Source organism: Danio aesculapii, chromosome 10 (genome assembly GCF_903798145.1).
Source record: "Danio aesculapii chromosome 10, fDanAes4.1, whole genome shotgun sequence".
Taxonomy (NCBI): Eukaryota; Metazoa; Chordata; class Actinopteri; order Cypriniformes; family Danionidae; genus Danio; species Danio aesculapii.
This window is the reverse complement of record NC_079444.1, coordinates 40,862,979-40,883,446: the sequence shown is the minus strand read 5'-3', so window position 1 is coordinate 40,883,446 and position 20,468 is coordinate 40,862,979. Positions and strand designations below refer to the sequence as shown.

The 20,468-nt window shown below is 38.1% G+C and overlaps 1 protein-coding gene across 1 annotated transcript in view; it reads right to left on the bottom strand.

Moving 5' to 3' along the window:
- The window catches only part of antxr1b (ANTXR cell adhesion molecule 1b), a 79,181-nt gene that overhangs the window by 46,732 nt on the left and 11,981 nt on the right, over window positions 1-20,468 (bottom strand). Inside the window, 9 exon segments of the mRNA XM_056466237.1 lie at window positions 917-1,015; window positions 3,417-3,477; window positions 6,775-6,855; window positions 6,961-7,029; window positions 7,283-7,362; window positions 9,435-9,468; window positions 9,561-9,642; window positions 12,339-12,410; window positions 13,319-13,390. Coding sequence (XP_056322212.1) covers window positions 917-1,015; window positions 3,417-3,477; window positions 6,775-6,855; window positions 6,961-7,029; window positions 7,283-7,362; window positions 9,435-9,468; window positions 9,561-9,642; window positions 12,339-12,410; window positions 13,319-13,390 — 650 coding nt within the window.

Below are 20,468 nucleotides of genomic sequence, written 5' to 3'. Positions count from 1 at the left end.
CACACGCGGAGATGCGTCAGTTTGCTTTTTGATTAAACACATTGCTTTCACCAGCGTTGGTTCCGTTGCACATAGAGAATAACGTCTTAATATTTAACAAAATATATGATCAGACATACTGTGAAAATTTTCTTGCTCTGTTAAACATCATTTGGGAAATATTTAAAAAAGAAAAAAAAATCTAAGGGGGGCTAATAATTCTGACTTCAACTGTAATTCAGTCATAACTCAAAGAGCTAAAATCATTCAACTAAATGCATGTTAATGCATTGGTTTAACTAGTTTTGAATGTGCTGTTAGTGCAATATAATTGAACTTTATTAAGTTGATAAAACAGTGAAACCCATTTCATATCTTTGAATGAAAAGCCCTGTAGCTTAATAATATTTTCCATTATGTATTTTAAATGGTGTGTAAATGTGTTTGTAAAAATTCATCATAGTCTAAGTCATAGTAATGCAAAGAATAAAATCTTTCACCTAGGCCTATGCGGTGGTCTAACTCTGTTTACATTCGCAAAGTAATGGAGGACACTTCGAAAAGTCCTGGTAATATTTTCCATTGTGTGTTTTTGATGGTGTGTGTTTGTGCACATGTGGTTTGCGTTGAAGGAACGTCTTGACGTCTTCTGATTTACAAGAGCTGTGGCCAAGCTCTCTCTCGAGAGGCATGCTAACTAACACCCCGTTGAAGAAAACATGACAGCCATAACGACATTTGGATTCAATGGACTTATTTAAGGATGGAATTATTAAAGTCAAAAACAAAGCTGTCTGCGTTGCCGCGTGCACGATCGCTATTTGTTTAATGCGGCAAATAAAATCACGTCACTTCATATCAAAATGAAGAGATGTTTATTATTATTATTAGCGGCTAATGCTAACAGGTAACGATTTAGCGGGCAGTTTTCACTTACTCACGGTGAGGGTGTTGTTGATTCGGAAGCTGCAGAGGATTCGGTTCACATCACGGGCGTGAAGAAATCCGTTTCCACGAACCACCACCTCAAAGGATTCTGAGTGAGGAAATAGTAAATCATTTGCAATTCAATGTGAATATCCAAACGTAACGTTAAATACAACGTATTTTGTCAGGCTTTATATGTTGTTTTTACGCGAATTAAAGGTGATTTTAGAAATAAAGATGATTTTTTTTTTTCCTTTAGGCAAACTTATACCTAACTAATAGGGGAGAGTGGGGCACAAAGTAACACTTTTTGGTTTTGGCCAAATAATGAACAAAGTAATGGGGTTAGACAGACCATTTTTTACCAACAACACACAAGCCTCTCCTACAAATGAGCACTGGTTGTATTATCGCTGGTTTCTGTGCAGTATTGCCAAAAGTGCCAGGGGTATAGATGTTACTATTTACCCCACCGGTGGGGCAAGTTGTAACAGACAGAAGGTTAGTTGTAACACATGCTTAAAAAGGCAGATTTTAGAAATCCAGCTTACTTTAAATATTAGCTATATTTCCTCAGTACTTAGCTCAATTTATTTTTTATTCTACCTAGCACAGTATGTTTAATTATTTATTTATTTATTTATTGGAGAAACACATTTGGATTTATTTGGATTATTATCCATTATTATACAGTGCATTTATTTGTAGTATTAGCAATAAAATAACAATACACTTAAAATTCAAGTTATTTTGTTAATTTAGTTTAATTTATTTTAGCTTTTTTAGTTGGTGTTTAACAGTGTGTGGCCTAATTGTAACACCTTGTTACAACTAACCCTGCTGTGTTGTGTTTTCCTCAAAACTGGCTTGCAGTCACTTCGTGTTTTTTACATCTTTCAATAGTTTCATTTTTTAGCCTAGAGGACGGTAATCACAGCAATATAGAATTTTACGTACTTGCTTTCACAGATTTAAAAAAAAATAAAAACATATTGACTATAATAAAAATACTTTTATGCTGAACAAATGTTTTTTGCTATGTTTCTCATCCAAATGTTGGTAAACTTTTTCAATAATTGGCAGGAAGACGTCTGCCGACACTGGTGAAAACCTCTGAAACATGCCATGGTCAACCCTGAGCAAATACCTTAAAAGTCTGTGTTACATTTTACCCTGCGTTACTTTGTGCCCCGCGCTCCCCTAGCTTTATTTTTAACCAATGTAATCTGTTTTTCAGCACTCACTGAATTTATTAATGTTTTAGCAGGATTTTGCTATATTTTGTTCTATAACTAATAAAAAATGTAGCAGTTAAAAAAATAATTGTCTAGCAGTTAATTATAAAGTTAGTTATAATTAATTTACTAACATGAACTAAGTATGAAAATCTTGTAACCGTTACCCTAATTATAATCCTAATTTACATATAGTTACATCATATATAGGCTACTAATACATTATTAAATCCAAAGATGTGCTTGTTAAAATTTACCTACTGGACCGAGTTAGCATGATCTAAATGAATTACTTAAGATTAATTAAAATTGTAGATTAAAACTCCCCCAAAATACTCATTGTCATTTAAATTTTTTATATTTGTCTCTATATTTTAAATTCATTAGGTTTTAGCCAATTGCAAGCAAGACGTTTTATCCATTTAAAATATAATAAAAAATTTATGACCAGTTATTTTTATATATATTGTAAAAAGAACAGCTCAAAATAAATTTGATGTTTAATTTTGACACATACATATGCTGAAAGACCCATTATTTCACCTTATTTTAATATCTAAAACCCAGCAGGCACAGGACGTCAGACTAACGTTGTACCCCAACGTCGTGGTACATTGCATTTTGCTTGGAAATGAAAATCAGGTCATCAGAACTCAACGTCAGGCCGACGTCAAGGTTCAATTTCGGATAGACATTGCATTTTGGTTACATTCCAATGCAACCTAAAAACAACAAAATATCAACGTCTAATGATGTTACAACTGGACATTGTGTGAACATTCCCACTATGACGTCTATCAGATGTTGGATTGCCATACCTGACAAATAAATGTCAGAATTTGACGTCAATAAGACGTTGGTTTAAGAGGTTAGCTCGATGTTAAATTTTGGTCACTTTCCAACACAACCTAAAACCAACCAAATATCAACGTTGAAATAACGTTCTCCTTAGATGCGGGGGACCTAAATATAACCTAATATTATTGTCTTATGGTGTTGTGTGTTAGGTGAAACAATTAAGGGATAGTTCACCCTTGAATTTCTTTTAAACCACTTTCTTTAGTGTTCAGCAGAACAACAAATCAAGCTGGTGTGAAAAATCAAGGGTGAGTGGATGAAGAACTCCTTGGGTGAACTGTCCTCTTAAAGTAAACAGTTCACTTCCATATATAATTGCTATATATCTCAAATCACTTTAGTCAGTTGTTTCTCATCTTTGACCAATATGCCAAAACAATACGCTGTTTGAACAGGTCTTCACTTCAGTCTGTTTACCTCCGGCACAAATACTGGAAGGCTCCACGGCAAGAATCTCTATGCAGGATCTCTTCAGAATCTAAGGCAAGAAAAGTTTCATGCATTCATTAGCATGCCATACATGACATTTTATTTATTTATCCACCAATATACACCATATATAAAGGCTCTGTTTCAATAGTGAGACAGCACTGTCACACAGCTTAATAAACCACCCTAGTTAATACATATGACAACGTGTGTCATATATTTTTGTCAGTAAATATACAATAGAATTTTTTAAATAGATGATATTTTTTATAGCTGACATGTTTCATATTTTTTTCTGCAGTCATTGATGGATTTTTTCCCCTTACATTGAGTTTGTTGCAATGCTTTATCATCAGATTGCATTTTCACTTTATGATGCCATTTCGTGATGAAACACTGAATTATGTGCTACTGAATTTAAAAAAAATCATATATAGATGAAATTTTTCACATTTGTTTTGATTTTATTTGCCAAAGAATGCATTTGTTTCAATGCATCAGATTGAACTGTTTTCAGTGAATGATGCGTGAAAGATGCTGTGTTGCTTTTTGTTAATGTTTTCAGTATTTCTATTGATTTCTGTGGTTCAGTGTTTGTTGCAATGTATTATTAGATTGTTTTTTAAATACCAGCTTCAACTGTAGTTGTACTGTATTGTAATTTGTATTATCAGTATTATAACTTAAACATACAGTTTATTAATGTATACAGATATCTGTGAAGCACATTTCCTAGCCTGTAAAAAGCTATTTTAAAGTTCAGTGTGTTTTTATTTCTGTACATATATATATACGTGTATATATATATAGCCATGTACTGTGGCCGAGAGAGCTTAATGTGCTGCAATTTAAGAAAATACATGCAATTACAAAAACGCCAGGAAAGGGAGAAAAGAGCTTCATCCGTTTGACAGCACACATGCTGAAAATCCTCACACCACAAACACATTTTTAAAAAACCCGCTGCATTTTCTCACAATGCAAACAATTTCCGAAATTGCACTGCATTTTCTCACAACACTTTAAAATAGCATGGAACACATGTTTCAAGGGGACCCTAAAACGTGACGTGCTTATTTGCATCAAAAATGCCCAGTTGATACCATATCAAAAAGGATCACAGTTATGCCTTGATCACACTGAATGTGTTACTTGCATTGAGAGGCGCATTTTTTTGAATGGTTTACTAATGGCTGCAAGCATTTTGCTTGCTGCTTATGTGCCATGGGCACCTCGCCATTTAAGGCAGCGCCTTGAATTTTTCCCATTGTGCTCTGTGCACCTGCGCTTGACTAAAGTTAATTCTCAGCATGCTACGTCAACTGTGTCTTCATTCTCAAATGAAATGAAAGCAGGTTATGAAAAGGTGACAGCAGTATTTGTGTTGTCAAGATGACTACAGGGAGGTTTAAAGATGGAGGACAGCTTAGTTTGAGTTATTAGGAGTTGAATTACAATAATACTAAATATTACAATTATAACAATATCAACAGCAGCGCTCACACACAATAGACCAATTATCATGTTTGTAAACATTCAGGATGCGCACGCAGGGAGATGGCAAAAAGAAACGGGGAGCGTTAGCGTTTACAGCGAGGGAATGACATCAGACGCGGTACAGAGTTTGTTGTTGTCATAGAAATAAGATATATTGATTACATATTATATATATTATTTACATAATGCGTTCAGCGTATTATAACAGCTCGTCACCCAGTGATAAGCACAGTGATTCGGCAAAATTAACGTTAAAGTGAGCAGCGTTCATCTGACAAGTCCATTTGCGATAGCACACTCCCAATGAATATTGTATAAGACGAAATGACCAAGCATCCAGTCCCAAATATACAATCTCATTGAAGCTCCAAGTGATTTTACAAGAGAGAAGTTAAAGATCTACAAGTCTTTGGATGCCTACAATGTTGTTCTGTGTGGTCAAGAAATAATGCTCCAGGATGACCAGATTCAACACTATGTAGTGCTAAAAACCGAGATTCTGCCTAAACAAAGACAAGGAAAGAAGACGGAACTGTACAAGGCCTAGGTAATCATCAACAAGCAAAACGACTGCATTCTTTCAGCGAAATACACCTGTACGACAGGGTATGTGAACATGCACATAAAGGTAAAGTTGGTTTTATATTCGCACATTCGGACTTTCTCCTTAATAATATAATTTCATAAAAGTATTATTTGCAAACTCTAAATAGTGAAATTAGCAGCCATGACTATCAAAGTACAACAATTTTCACAGTCAAATAAACAGTGTTAATGTTGTTTTCAAGTCACACTTGCTAGTTATTTCAGACTGAATATTCAAAGTGTTGTGGTAAACAATATAGGGAGTGTGTTACAAATTGTCACTGAATGAATGTGGAATATAAAACCAACTTTACCATAATAACTTACACTTTTACATTTCATTCTGAGCATTCAGTGTCCGCAGTTTAATAAACCATATGTAACTGTTATTGCTGAAATCCTTTCTGCAATCAAAAACGAGTAATATGTATGATTCAGCATAGCGTGACTTTACCTGATATAACATGAGAATTGCAATGTCCAGCATTTCTAATTAGGTCATCACTTCATTCAGCTCCCTTTTAGCCAAAGATATCTGCAGTTGGCATTAAAGCAGTGTGGTGTACGGTAAAAGTTAAGTTTTCTATTTTGGACGAATTTGGCATCCTACCGCACAACATGACATCTTTACTATTGCAGCCTGTCTTTTGTTTTGCAACTGGGCACCAGTGTGACGTCATGTGTGACGTAGGTTGGTAATTGGTCTATTGACCTTATTCATTGATGTGGAAGTGCGCTCGTTTTTGCGATTGTTTAAATACTTCCGATTCAGTCGCCTGTGGGAGAAATGACTAGGAATAATAAACGTCAGAAAACTACTTTTGCTGCTGCAAAAGCTAAACTAAGAGTGCGTGTGATTGTGATAGTGTGTATGGGCGTATGACAGTGCTCGCACATAATACACAGCTGATTCTGTGGTTGCCTAGCAACATAAAAAGTGCAGTGCTTTTTTTTTTTTTTCTTGCCAACAAAAAAGGACGTTTTCAGAACGGAAAAGTGTGTTTGATATGATCGAAGAAGATTTTAAGAAGAAACTTCTTAAAACTCACCTTTTTAATATTGCTTCTAATTTATGAGGCTTTCTTTTTAATTAGTATTTTTGTATTTCATGTTTTATTGTGTTCTGATGTTCTTGTTAGCGCTTTGAGTCGGAGAAAAGTGCACTATAAATAAAATGTATTATTATCGGCCCCTTATACTGTCATCTGTTAAATCATCAATAGAAGGATCTGAGAGTAGTCTGAGTTGAATTTGATCCACTCACTGAATCAATGACCCCTTGCAGCGCTTCAAAGCCATCATTAACCGGGAAGACGTGATCTTTGCTGTCTGCTATTGTTGCCAGCTGTGAATAGACAGAAATGATGGAAATATGCTTATTCCTCATGCTGTATTTCTGAAAATGAAGAATCAATATTTACAACGAAGAGCTGAATGACTGTCACCTCACCTGGGTTTCATTAAAGTCCTTCACTCCGACACAATAGACAGAAGCTCCGAGCTGACGCGAGCGGCCGGCCTGCCATTTACACACATCAGAGACAGGCTTCAAAACAACCAGCTGGCTTGCATATACTAACTTATTACAGTCAGCTCATCTCAAATCTCTACGAGCCAGATAATGAAATAGGCAATAATAAAAGGTCCAAGGCTTGGTTTATTGCTGCTGCCTCAGACTTTTGATGATGAATAGTTTTTTTTTGTCATGCTCAGGGGAGAAGCGCTAGGAAAATATGCTAGTGGTGCAAAAGGATGGAGGTGTAAGGTCTCACCTCTCTGGCTGCCAAGTCAAATTCATTCTCGCGCAGTTCTCCATCTGTCAGAGCAATGATGACGCTTGCCGTGCGGTATCCTAACAGAGCAGAAACACACACTCAGAATCAGAAAAGTTGCCCAGAGTGCAAATTATTCAGCCACAAGTTTGTCTCATGCATTCGAATTGTCTTTAGGCAGTGGTAGTGCATTTAGATAATCGCTGTTTATTCAGCAGCATAGCAAATACGTAGGCACACACTGCATTGGGGGTTGATCATTTCAGCAATTTTCTCGAATGACAACCAACACTCATTAAAGGAAGGCTTTTTTTTGCATTCCCCTATTAAACAGGTGAGTTTTACCAATTTTGAGTCCACTCTGGGTCTCTGGAGCACTTTTTAGCTTAGTAAGCTTATATCGGCCCTGAAAATAGCAACTTTTCGCCTTCACTTTCTTCAGTGGAAGGAAGTGGAGGTGTATTATCCAGCTCTGTTTATAGCTATGGTCTACTGCATTGGTTCCCAAAATGTCTTGGGAATGGTATCTGGTTTCCAAAACTTTCCATGAAGGTTTTCTTTTTTTAAACACAGTAAATACAAAGGATTCCTTAATGTTAGGAGGTTAGGCTACTAGAAAAGGAACTAAATTAACTTGGAACCCTTACAGGCACAATATGTACTATTGTTTCATTAAAATATCCAAAATCCACCAGAACAGTGTTATGTACAGTAGTCAACATGTGACAACCCAGGCTTAATATTGATACGTACCCCTGTATACATTTCTGGACAGCGCAAAATACGTCCAAGGAGGTACTTTTTTTGCGGTTTTGTTTTACAAAACCACCAGAGGCCACTGTGTACACTTTTTCAGATCTAAAATTTCTCTCGTCATTTGGTCAGTCAGTCAGTCAGTCATGAGCGACCTCTGGTGGATTTATGTGAAAACAGCAGGCTTGAATGTCACTTGTGTAAATCCACCAGACCGACTGACCAATACCCCCACCCAACCCCTCTCCCTGAACCAAACCGATAAACCGAAAGCACCAATTGATCCGATCAATACTTTCCTAATCCCAACCAAAAGTGTTTTCAAAAGCAATCCAGAAAAAGAAAAGCCCTCACGGCCGCCAATTTTTTTCCACAATTTAAGATCTTACTATGTTCTCACCCTGTTATTTACTTGTTTATTTTAATTTTTGGCTTTTGTTTTTGTCTTACCCACTTTCTGGAACCGTTCTTCACTGGACCTGAACCCTGTCATCATGGTTAACTCCTCTCTGCATCTCAAATCTGCTGACATACATGGTGGTCTACTAGGCAAACAGCAGAAAAGCTGTCTACATGGAGGTAAGCGGTCAGCTGGTAGCGTGAAAAGAAACAGAAGCCATCGGCGGCATCATACCACCCTCTAGCATTCGCTTTAAAGATGAAATGCAGCCTTACATGGCTCTGGCTACTGTATATAACTTGTGCTCTCCAGAAATGTATACAGGGGTACGTTTTCACAATGAGCCTATGTTGACATTTGAAGTGGATGACAATCTTTTATCAAAGTTGTCCTACAACAATAAACAACACCCATTCTTGTCTTAGCACAAATTTTAAAAACTGTTTTGATCCACTTCAAATGTTGACTACTATATTTCGCTGAATTATGTACTTATATTAGCCCAAACGTTTCGAAGAATGTTCAAATCCAGAGAAAATAGGTGTTTTAACTAGTAAGCGGTGGATGGTGGCATAATAAAAGCTCTCCTGGAGTCCCATAGGATGTAATTAAGACACAACTCCTATGATTCCACACTCAGTCAAGGCATCAAAACATGCTTTTGTTTGTTGTGAATGCATACCCTCTAGTGGCCAAAATTTACACACTGTGCCTTTAAGGGAAAATTCTATGTCTGTTGGATGTGCGGTCACATAATTTATGGTCAAAAAGCTTGATAGTCTGTTGTCAAAAGTACAGAAATGACTGAAGCACATCTCTCATAAGCTTTCTTTTAAAACTATTATAAAATATTTGTGAGGAGATGTCGGCCTCAAATACAATCCCAGTATATGTCATCAGTGGGATAAATTCGACCACTGCTTAGGTTGTTAAAACATGTTTTTCATCTGTTTATAATTTCTGCTTAATATCATGAAAATGATTTGATTCACAACCTACCGTCACCTGTTCCATAGTAAATCTGCTGACTTGCCTAGAAAACCACACACATATATTTATATTTTAAATTAACAACATATTGGAAAGTTATTGTTTGTATGTGGTTTTCTTTAAAACAACTCTTACCTTCTGAAAGCCTTTGTGCATGAAGGTATCTCCACCTGGTAAGACTCGCTGAAGTTCCTCCAGCCCGGCACGAATCTGATCCCTAAATAATAACATTTGTTTGTATTTTGACAATTCTCATGGCATTTTACTGTTCAATCATGTACTTAGTCTGATAAAATGCCTGATAAAAACAATATGTTTTAACTAAAGGTAGATCAAATGTAGTTAAAAACAGACATCAACTAAATTTTCATTAAAGGGGTTATATGTATGGTTCAGCAAGCCTTGTTTTTAGTGACGCCGCTGGCCATTCAGTGAACTGCGGTCATTAATTAAAGTGTACAAGAGTCTGAATATGATTACGTGCACATGCACCAGCCGGCCACTTTATTAGGTACACCTTACTAATACCGGGTTGGACACCGTTTTGCCTTCAGAACTGCCTTAATCTTTCGTGGCATGGATTAAACAAGGTACTATTCCTCAGAGAGCTTGGTCCATGATAGCATCACGCAGTTGCTGCAGATTTGTTGGCTGGACATCCATGGTGCGAATCTCCCTTTCCACCACATCCCAAAGGTGCTCTATTGGTTTGAGATCTGGTGATTGTGGAGACCATTTGAGTACAATGAACTCATTTTCATGTTCAGGAAACCAGTCTGAGATGATTCGCACTTTATGACATGGCGCGTTATCCTGCTGGACTATGGGCCCAAAGTGTGCCAAGAAAATATCCCTTACACCATTAAAACACCACCAGCCTAAACCATTGATACAAGGCAGGATGGATCCATGCTTTCATGTTGTTGATTCCAAATTCTGACCCGACCATCCGAATGTCGCATCAGATGCATACCTGCCAAGACTCCCGTTTTTCCCAGGAGTCTCCCGTATTTCAGACAAACTTCCGCAACCATCCCATTTTGTTATTTCTGCCGGAAAACTTTTTGGTACAGTCTGTAAACACCCCCGGGTCGCCAACTTTAGTGCAGTACCCGATCGCAGTGGCCGCCCAAGACCCACTGCATCCTTTCCCGGTTCTCAACAGTGTTATTCAGAGACCTCACCCCGGAACACTCCCTCCCTCTGGGTCTCCTGGATTTTTAGAAACAAATGTTGGCAGGTGTGCAGATGACTGATGACAAATGACTCATCAGACCAGGTAACGTTTTTCCAATCTTCTATTATCCAATTTTGGTGAGCCTGTGTGAATTGTAGCCTCAGTTTCCTGTTCTTAGCTGACAGGAGTGGTCTTCTGCAGCTGTAGGCCATCCGCCTCAAGGTTGGACGTGTTGTGTCTTCAGAGATGCTCTTCTTCAGACCTCGGTTGTAACGAGTGGTTATTTATGTTTCTGTTGCCTTTTATCAGCTGGAACCAGTCTGGCCATTCTCCTCTGACCTCTGGCATCAACAAGGCATTTGCGCCCACAGAACTGCCGCTCACTGGATATTTTCTCTTTTCCGGACCATTCTAGACCCTAGAAATGGTTGTGCGTGAAAATTTCAGTAGATCAGCTGTTTCTGAAATAATCAGACCAGCCCATCTGGCACCAACAACCATGCCATGTTTAGATGCTCGGTTTGAACTGCAGCGGATCGTCTTGACCATGTCTACATTCCTAAATGCATTGAGTTGCTGCCATGTGATTGGCTGATTTGCATTTGGATATATTTGCTCAAGCTCATTGCAGATCTTGCGATGTGACTATTGCAGATTCATATAATGGCAATATCGATGTTCAAACAATATATAGACTAGATCTAAAGCTAACTAGCTAAAAAAAATCCAGAAATAAGTTCCTTAAACCTGTGGAAACATAGAAAAACTGACATGCGTAGGTCTTTTCCTTAACCTCTTTAGTTGGAGAGATCCCACAGAATGGCCTGATGTTAAGTCCCCTAGATCAATTTACAACCTCTTCCTACAAACACACCTGAATCAAATCATCAGAACAGTAGAAGAGACTCCAAAACCTGAATGGGTCAGATATGGGAGAAGTCCAAAATATGTACTGTTGGTGTGCCTCTAGGAACAGGGTTGAGAAACACTGCCCAACATATGTAGATCTATTTGAGTGAATCACTGGGTAACGACATTTTTTAACTTGTCTACTTTACATTTAGTCCCATAGCTACTTTTAGCCTTTTTTTAAAAGTCAGAAATGACAAGGAGGCACACTCCTGTAATAGAAAGACAATGGAGCCCCCCCACTCCCATAAATGCAGTTTTTAAATCTCACTTTAAATATAAAGGCTCTTTTTTAAATGTCTTTTTTGCTGAAGTGTTGTGGATGACTGAAGGACGTCAAGGTCTTCAAAACCAAATGAAAGACGCAAATTGAAAAAAACTGCCTTTTAAGGATCCTTCAAAAGAACTTGAACGTGTCCATCAGACTGAGAAGCGCTCTTTGTATGAAGGTTAGTTTTATGTCACCATGAAAAGGAGCTTCTTTTTAGAAAGGGAAAATCAAATCATATTGATTTCCCTTGAAATGTTTACAATCTACAGGCTTTTATGGACTGTTTGTTTATACATTGGCAAAATTATGAATAGCTGAAAGCACCCTTACATCTAGCCCCTTCAACTTTTATTCATATTTACTGTATTACTAAATCAATGTTATCTATAAAGTCTAGACTAGCATGCTAACTGCTCTTCTAGATTTATTTGATAAACACAAGATCCAAATAAAGCTGACAGACTCTCAACAAGCACAAAGAAAATAAAAGTAAGGGGGAAAAATCAGCTAGAGTGGTTGGCAGCGTGAAGTGGCAGCATATGTTGTGAACTCTTGCCTGTCTTCTGTCAGTTCCATCAGAATTCGTCCCTCCGTTGAAAAGACGATGAAGGACATGCGGAGCTGTGGACTGAATTCAGAGCATAAGGTGACACTTTCTTATTTGTGGACCATAGGTTGCATTAATAGCTTTTGCACTATGGCTATTCATGCTATAAAATCTGTCACAACTGCTTGAAGGTCCCGTGAAGTGCTTTGAAAATGTGCAATTTTAATCGATCTCGCCTAAACTGAACCATGAAGAGAGGGCGGGACATATAGTAGCACCTCCCCCTTAAAAATACAGCCAATAGTGTTTTGTTTTATCACCACTCTGCCAGTGAGAGGGGTTGAGCTCAAGCGCATCAAATGACATGCGTCTTGAAGGGGGCGGGGCATATCAGATACTAGAGAGCATTTGATTAGTCAGAAGATTTGATGAGAAACTGAAGTATGAGGTGCATACTTGCCAACACTCCTGTTTTTCCAGGTAGTCTCCCGTATTTCAGACCAATCCTCCGCAACCATCCCGTTTTGTTATTTCTCCCGGAAAACTCCTGTAATTTCACCCCCCCCACACACTTTTTTTTTTTGGTACAGTCTGTAAACACCCCCGGGTCACCAACTTTGGTACAGTACCCGATCGCAGCAGCCGCTCAAAACCCGCTGCATCCTATCCCGGTGTCAACAGTGTTATTCAGAGACCTCACCCCCGAACACACCCTCTCCCTAGTGAAGCACACTAGCTTATAGATAGCCTTAAAACATACTGATGCTAACATCTAGTTTCACGGGACCTTTAAATATGAATTCAAACCTTTCAGTTATATGTTATCTTATTATTATGATATGAAAGTGTCTGCAGTCTTTTAACAATTTAATTTGAACCACAAGAGAAAACATAATAGCTGAATTTACACCAATGAATGCATTATGCTAATGACAGTAAGCTGATATCAAGTTAAAAAATGATAGAGAGCAGGTTTTTGGCAGAATCACCTGATGAACTTGTGTGCGAGGTGATCGACAAAGTAGTAGATCTCATTCCAGTGGTGCTGCACACTTCCAGACCTGCATGAAAACAGCTTATGTCAAAGACCATATCTATTTCATGCATTAAATAAGCCAGTGTTAAAACAATGCAATCATCAATAGTTTTGTATAGTTGACTATAGACTCTCCCACCTTCTTATTTAAAGGGGATCTATTATGCCCCTTTTTAGCCTCTGATGTTCCTAAAGTGTGTGTGTGTGTGTGTGTGTGAAGTTTCAGCTCAATATACCACACAAATATTGTTTCATAATTCTCTGAAACTGACCCTTTTGGACTTTGATCCAGATTGTGGCATTTGGTTACTGTCGCTTTAAATTTAAATGAGATTGCGTTTATTTCAAAAGAGGGCGGAGCTACTAATGCCTATATGTACATTTACATTTACATTTAGTCATTTAGCAGACGCTTTTATCCAAAGCGACTTACAAATGAGGACAAGGAAGCAATTTACACAACTATAAGAGCAGCAGTGAACAAGCGCTATAGACAAGTTTCAGGCGTGTAAAAGTCTAAGAAGCAAAACATTAGTAGAATTTTTTTTTTTTTTTTTTTTTTTAATAGAGAGAGAGAGAGAGAAAGAGGGCTCAGTTAGTGGTATAGCCAGAGAGGCAATTGCAGATTAGGAGGAAAAGTGGAGACTAAACAGTTGCGTTTTTAGTCGTTTCTTGAAGACAGCAAGTGACTCGGCTGTTCTGATGTAGTTAGGGAGTTCATTCCACCAACTGGGCAGATTGAATGTGAGAGTTCGGGAAAGTGATTTCTTCCCTCTTTGGGATGGAACAACGAGGCGACGTTCATTCACAGAACGCAAGTTTCTGGAGGGCACATATATCTGCAGAAGTGAGAGCAGATACGAAGGAGCACAGCTAGAGGTCACTTTGTAAGCAAACATCAGAGCTTTGAATTTGATGCGGGCAGCAACTGGAAGCCAGTGCAAACGGGTGAGTAGCGGAGTGACATGTGCTCTTTTGGGTTCATCAAAGACCACTCGTGCTGCTGCGTTCTGAAGCAGCTGAAGAGGTTTGATAGAACTAGCTGGTAGCCCGGCTAGCAGAGAGTTGCAATAGTCCAGTTTGGAGAGGACAAGAGCTTGAACAATGAGTTGAGCTGTATGTTCAGATAGGAAGGGTCGGACCTTTCTGATGTTGTAGAGTGCGAATCTGCAAGATCGGGCAGTTCTAGAAATGTGGTCAGAGGAGTTCAGTTGGTCATCAATCGTAACTCCAAGGCTTTTTACCATTTTGGATGCAGTGATGGTTGCTCCATCCATCTGGATTGAAAAGTTATGGTGAAGGGTCGGGTTGGCAGAGACTTCAAGCATTTCCGTTTTCATGAGGTTAAGCTGGAGATGATGATCTTGCATCCAGAGTGAAATGTCTGACAGGCAGGCTGAAATGCGAGCTGGAACCGAGGGATCATCAGGGTGGAAAGAGAGGTATAGCTGGGTGTCATCAGCATAGCAGTGGTAGGAAAAACCATGTTTCTGGATGACTGTTCCTAAAGATGCCATGTAGATAGAGAAGAGAAGTGGTCCAAGCACAGAGCCCTGAGGTACCCCAGTGTATAGATGCTGTAGGTTGTCAGCATAATGACAGATTCAAAACTCTAATGGCAAACAGCCGCTTCTTACTTAGGGCTGTCTATGTTAATTAGGGAGAGATTGTCAGTAATGGGCGGGGCTTTCCCCCTCTGATGACACGTACAAATGGAGAATGTCAATCAAAGACTTTAAACCCATTATAAAAGTGATTTTTGCATAATAGGTCCCCTTTATTGGAATATTACAGCATTATTATGGCATTATTATATCAACAGTCCATGCACATCACATTAGTTCATTCATATTGCTTCATAATCTTTAATCAAAATAACTTCTGTTTTCTGATTGATGTTGGCTGGTGTGAGGGCGTGATCAACCTGTCACTCAGACGAGATCCACCAATAGAAAGCAGTTCTCAGTCATCCATGGACAAAATAAAGCCTCTGACTTTTGTTCTTGTTAGAGAAGCTGTTTCACTCTGATATACATCAAAACAGGGAATGCAGCTGGGTCAGTTGGCATTTCTGTGTGGAGTTTGCATGTTCTCCCCGTGTTGTTGTGGGTTTCCTCCGGGTGCTCCGGTTCCCCCCACTGTCCAAACACAAATACGCTATAGCTGATTTAGATTAACTAAATTGGCCATAGTGTGTGTGTAAATGAGTGTGCATGGGTGTTTCCCAGTACTGAGTTGCAGCTAAAAGGGCATCGGCTGCGTAAAAAACATATGCTGGAACAGTTGGTGGTTCATTCCGCTGTGGCGACCCCTGATCAATAAAGGGACCAAGCCGAAAAGACAATGACTGAATGAATGTGACAATATGGACTCTCTTACCTGAGTCTTACCCTAATAGTACCTACAGTATTATTAATAAACATTTTTTTGGGTACGAATTATACATTGATGATCAGGGGGGGTCAACTTTTCCAGTAATGTTAGTTTGTGTAAAATATGCTTCAGTATTTATTTATGTCTAATTTATTAATAAAGCATATTTAAGTCTCTGATTAGCTATTTTAGAGGTTACTGTAGGTGAAACTATACAAACTATGCGTCTAATTTATTTACTTTTAGACTATATGTTGAAACAAACCCTTATTTTTTGAGAAAACTATCTTACGTTGTCTATCTGTGCTGTGGATCTGCCAGTTTCAGACTGAATGAATATTTTGTTGCATGGACTAATTATGCATCCACAATGGAATGAACCATTATAGGGGTGGTCAAATTTATATTTGTTTTCTATTTTTAAATAATATTTAAGATACAGATCAGCAAGTGTTGTTTAGGGGGGTCAAACCCGCCTGTAATTCACACCCTGCCTTTTTTACAAGATATAAAATAATTCTTTGATGTCCCTAGAATGTGTGTGTGTGTGTGTGTGTGTGTGTGTGTGTGTGTGTGTGTGTGTGTGTGTGTGTGTGTGTGTGTGTGTGTGTGAAGTTTCAGCTTAAAATACTACACAAATAATGTTTTATAACTGTTTGAAACTGACCTTTTAGTCACCGGGCAGACAGAAGCCCTGCCCATCACGCGAATCCGTGTCTGTTGTGAAGTGAATTTGATGCGCGAATGAAGCAGATTTGACGCCCAAATCAAGCGAGTAAACTCAAAATTATCACACGTCTATTTATGTGCAAATAATGCGATTTATCGGCGCTTGCTGCATCTGGTGTGAACACAACATAAGGCTTTGATCCTAAATGTGCCATTTTGGTGACTGTCACTTTAAATTCAAATGAGATTGTGCTCTTTTCAAAAGAGGGAGGAGCTACGCAGCAGATTGAAAACTTTTAATAGCAGGCTGCTTCTCACTCAGGGCTGTCTGTAATTTTGTGTGAAAAAAAAATAGTTGCCTAACTAACTGAAATTATCCTTGCCTAGGGTGGCACAGTGGCTAGCACTGTCGCCTCAGAGCAAGAAGGTTGCTGGTTCAAGTCCCTGCTGGGTCAGTTGGCATTTCTATGTTTGCATGTTCTCCCTGTGTTGTTGTGGGTTTACTCCAGGTGCTCCGGTTTCCCCCACAGTCCAAACACATGCACTATAGGGGAATTGGATGAACTAAATTGGTCATAGTGGATGAGTATGTGTGTGAATGAGTGTGTCTGGGTGTTTCCCAGTACTGGGTTACAGGTATCCGCTGTGTAAAACATATGCCGGAAGAGTTGGCGGTTCATTCCGCTGTGGCGACCCCTGAAATAAGTCTGAAGTCTAAGCCGAAGGAAAATGAATATATGAATAGCTAGGGGTGGGCGGTACACCGGTGTCATAGTCATCACCGGTGTGACATTGCGCCACGACATGGATTTTCTAATACCGTCAATACCGTAATAAATCAATTATGCGCCTTGAACGGCTGCATTTACATCAATAATAGCTAATTCTAAATAATAAGGCATTCAATTTTCTTCAAACGTTCAGTTGTGGTCTGAATACATGTCCTTATACTACAGGGCTCGAAATTGCAACCATTTTGGTCGCATGAGTGCCCGAAATTTAATCTATGCGCCCTCATAATATATTTGGGAGCATTTGTGCGTCTGAATATAATGGTTGTAGTGCAATCTGATTAGATTTTCTCTAAAAACTTGCTGAATCGCTCTACCCTGCAGCTGTATTGGTTCGTATTAGCTGTCAGTCACTCAACGCTTCCCGCTGTCAGATAACAGGGAGCTTTTGTTACTGCAGGAAATGCAAACGGCTAAAGAGTGAAAAGTCCACAGGTTTGCAAACCTCACCTAAAGTTATAATAATAATAATGGCGCAGATGACAGCGATCATGACATGAGGTAAATGTTGATCCGCCAGCTGAGATCAATCGAGTGTTTTCGGAGAAGGTGCCTGAATCTTGATGCGTTGCAATTACCGCGTGTTCAGCGCAAATGTCCGCTAAATATAAAGTCTAATACTGTACACATCATCGCCAAAGAAACTCACCTTTACTAAGTTTACACTGAAACTACGGCTGACTCGCCTGCTTTATTCCACCAACACAGAGAAATGAAGATCAGCTCATAACGAGACTCAGCATTTACAATGACCCAAACCAAAACTTTTAAAGAGTGATAGAAGTGAGACTTTCTTTTGTCCGTTCTTCCTTGAAATGTATATTATTTTGCTATTTAAAGTAATACCATGATATTATACCGTCACTGTTCAAAAGATGAAAAATACCATGATATTAATTTTAGGTCATATCGCCCACCCTAGCCTTGCCTAGTTAACTCTATTTAAGCTGAATATTAGTATCTTGCAAAAATAACTGGTAAATTATTATGTACTGTCTGAATAATATGTGATTAGAAATTAGTTATTAAAACTATTATGTTGAAAAATGGCACTTATTTCGAAAAAGATTACACATTTTGTTTTTAACTGTATTTTCAGTGGCATCCGCATATAAACCTTGTTTTAGTGGTGTTATTGCAATTAAAACTTTTTTAGTTAGCCTTTTTATTAGTAAAAAGCAAATGCATTTTTCCTGATAATTATTTGCTAGATAAATTCCAAGCCCGAATGCCTGTAATTCTTTTTAGACCAGTCAGAAAGACAGCAAAAGATTTGAATAACACTTATACATTCTCAGAAATAAAAGTACAACAGCTGCCATCCTTTCAAAAGTGTACCATATTATTACCTTAAAGGTGCATATTAGTTCTGAAGAATAGTAACCTTTATTTCTCAGTGTGTGATTCATTTTGCAACATTTTCAGTGCTTTGTTAAGGTCTTCGTCAGTGAATGCAATCTTAAAGGTGGAATTTTATTAAAAACACCTTCTGGCATTATGACACTGAGCATTGCAAGACCTCAGAAGTGTGTTTGAAATCTCAGAGATCATCATCTGTCTGTCTGTTTTCAGATGGTGTGTGATTTGTGAAGTCTCTCTGAGGTCCTACATCATCTGCGATGCAAACATATGCTGTAAAAAATGCTGGGTTGCACACAATTACTTTTTTCTACAATCAATTTTTTAATGTACCCTGCTTTTAGACTTGAAGAATGTTTAAACCCACAGCAGGATTAAGACTTTAAATGATATTGACCATAAGAATTGATAAAGAATAAAAAAATAAATAAATAAAACAGCTTTTATTCCAGCCAAACCATGAGAAAGCATTTCCAGAAGAAAACATTTAGTAGAAAATACTGTAAAAAGTCCTTGTTTTGTTAAATGTCTCTTGTAAAATTTTTTGGGGAAAAAAGTGTCAATTAAAAAAAAATTATTATATTTCTGCAAATGAATTACAATTTAATTAATAACCTTTTCATTTATGTATACTTTGTTAGGATAGTAAGGAGACCCAGAAGGGACGTGATTGTGAGGGAACAAAACTGGGTGGAAGATAATAAAACAGTGACAGGAAAGTGAGTTTTTGCGTTCTCTCGCAAATAATTATTTATTATTCCACAAACACTTCCTGTTCTCTTCATACATGCAACCCTCCCGTTTTTGCAGGGATTTGCCCGTATTTATCCTGCTATCATCCTAATAATTAGTATTTTCTCATAATTCTCCCATATTTTTAATGTTGAGATTAATATAAAAATGTCTGCATTCACTTCTTTCCATTAAAGCTGAGGCAAGGCAAGGCAAGTTTATTTATATAGCACATTTCATACACAGTGGCAATTCAAAGTGCTTTACATAAACAGGAATAAAAGAAACAAGTATAAGAGAAATAAAAACAAATAATAAAGATGCTAAATATTTTTTTTTAAATAAAATAAATAAGCATAAAAGCAGATCAAATGTGTTATAAAAGAATTAAAAAGAAGAGAAAAACACAATAGTTCGATCTGTGGGACGTAGCACAGTGCTCATTCAGTAAAGGCACAGCTAAACAGATGTGTTTTCAGTCTTGATTTGAATTTGCCTAATGTTGGGGCACATCTGATCATTTCTGGAAGCTGATTCCAGCAGCGAGGGGCGTAGTAGCTGAAAGCCGATTCACCCTGCTTTGACTGAACTCTTGGAATTTCTAGTTTATGTGATCCTAAAGATCTGAGTGATCTGTTAGGTTTGTATTCAGTGAGCATATCTATAATGTATTGAGGTCCTAGGCCATTTAGTGATTTATAGACCAGTAATAATACTTTAAAATCTATTCTGAATGTAACTGGGAGCCAGTGTAAAGACCTGAGCGTTGATCGTCGCTCTTCATATTCACCCTCTGAATCAGTGATTGCATGTATGAGCGCTGACTGATGGATGTGCTCCGTTTGATAAACTGATCCAACAGCAGCTTCTGTACACGCCCTTTAAAGAGGAGCGAAAGTGCAGGACACTTTGGGATTCGGGTGTGTGTTTAGGTGTGTATTTTAAACACAACTTATTTTCTCTTAAATGAGCACAAACAGTTACTAAAGCAATCAAAAGCTTTCATTACAGATCTGTGCATTCTACAGTGACACCTCTGTCATCAAATGAAACAAAACGGGAGATTCGTTTGCTGCTCTTCGCTTGTTTGATAACAAAGGTGTCACTTTAAATGGCGTGTACAGAAGCTGATCGTAGATCAGTTTATCATACGGAGCGCATCCGTCAGTCAGCGCTTAT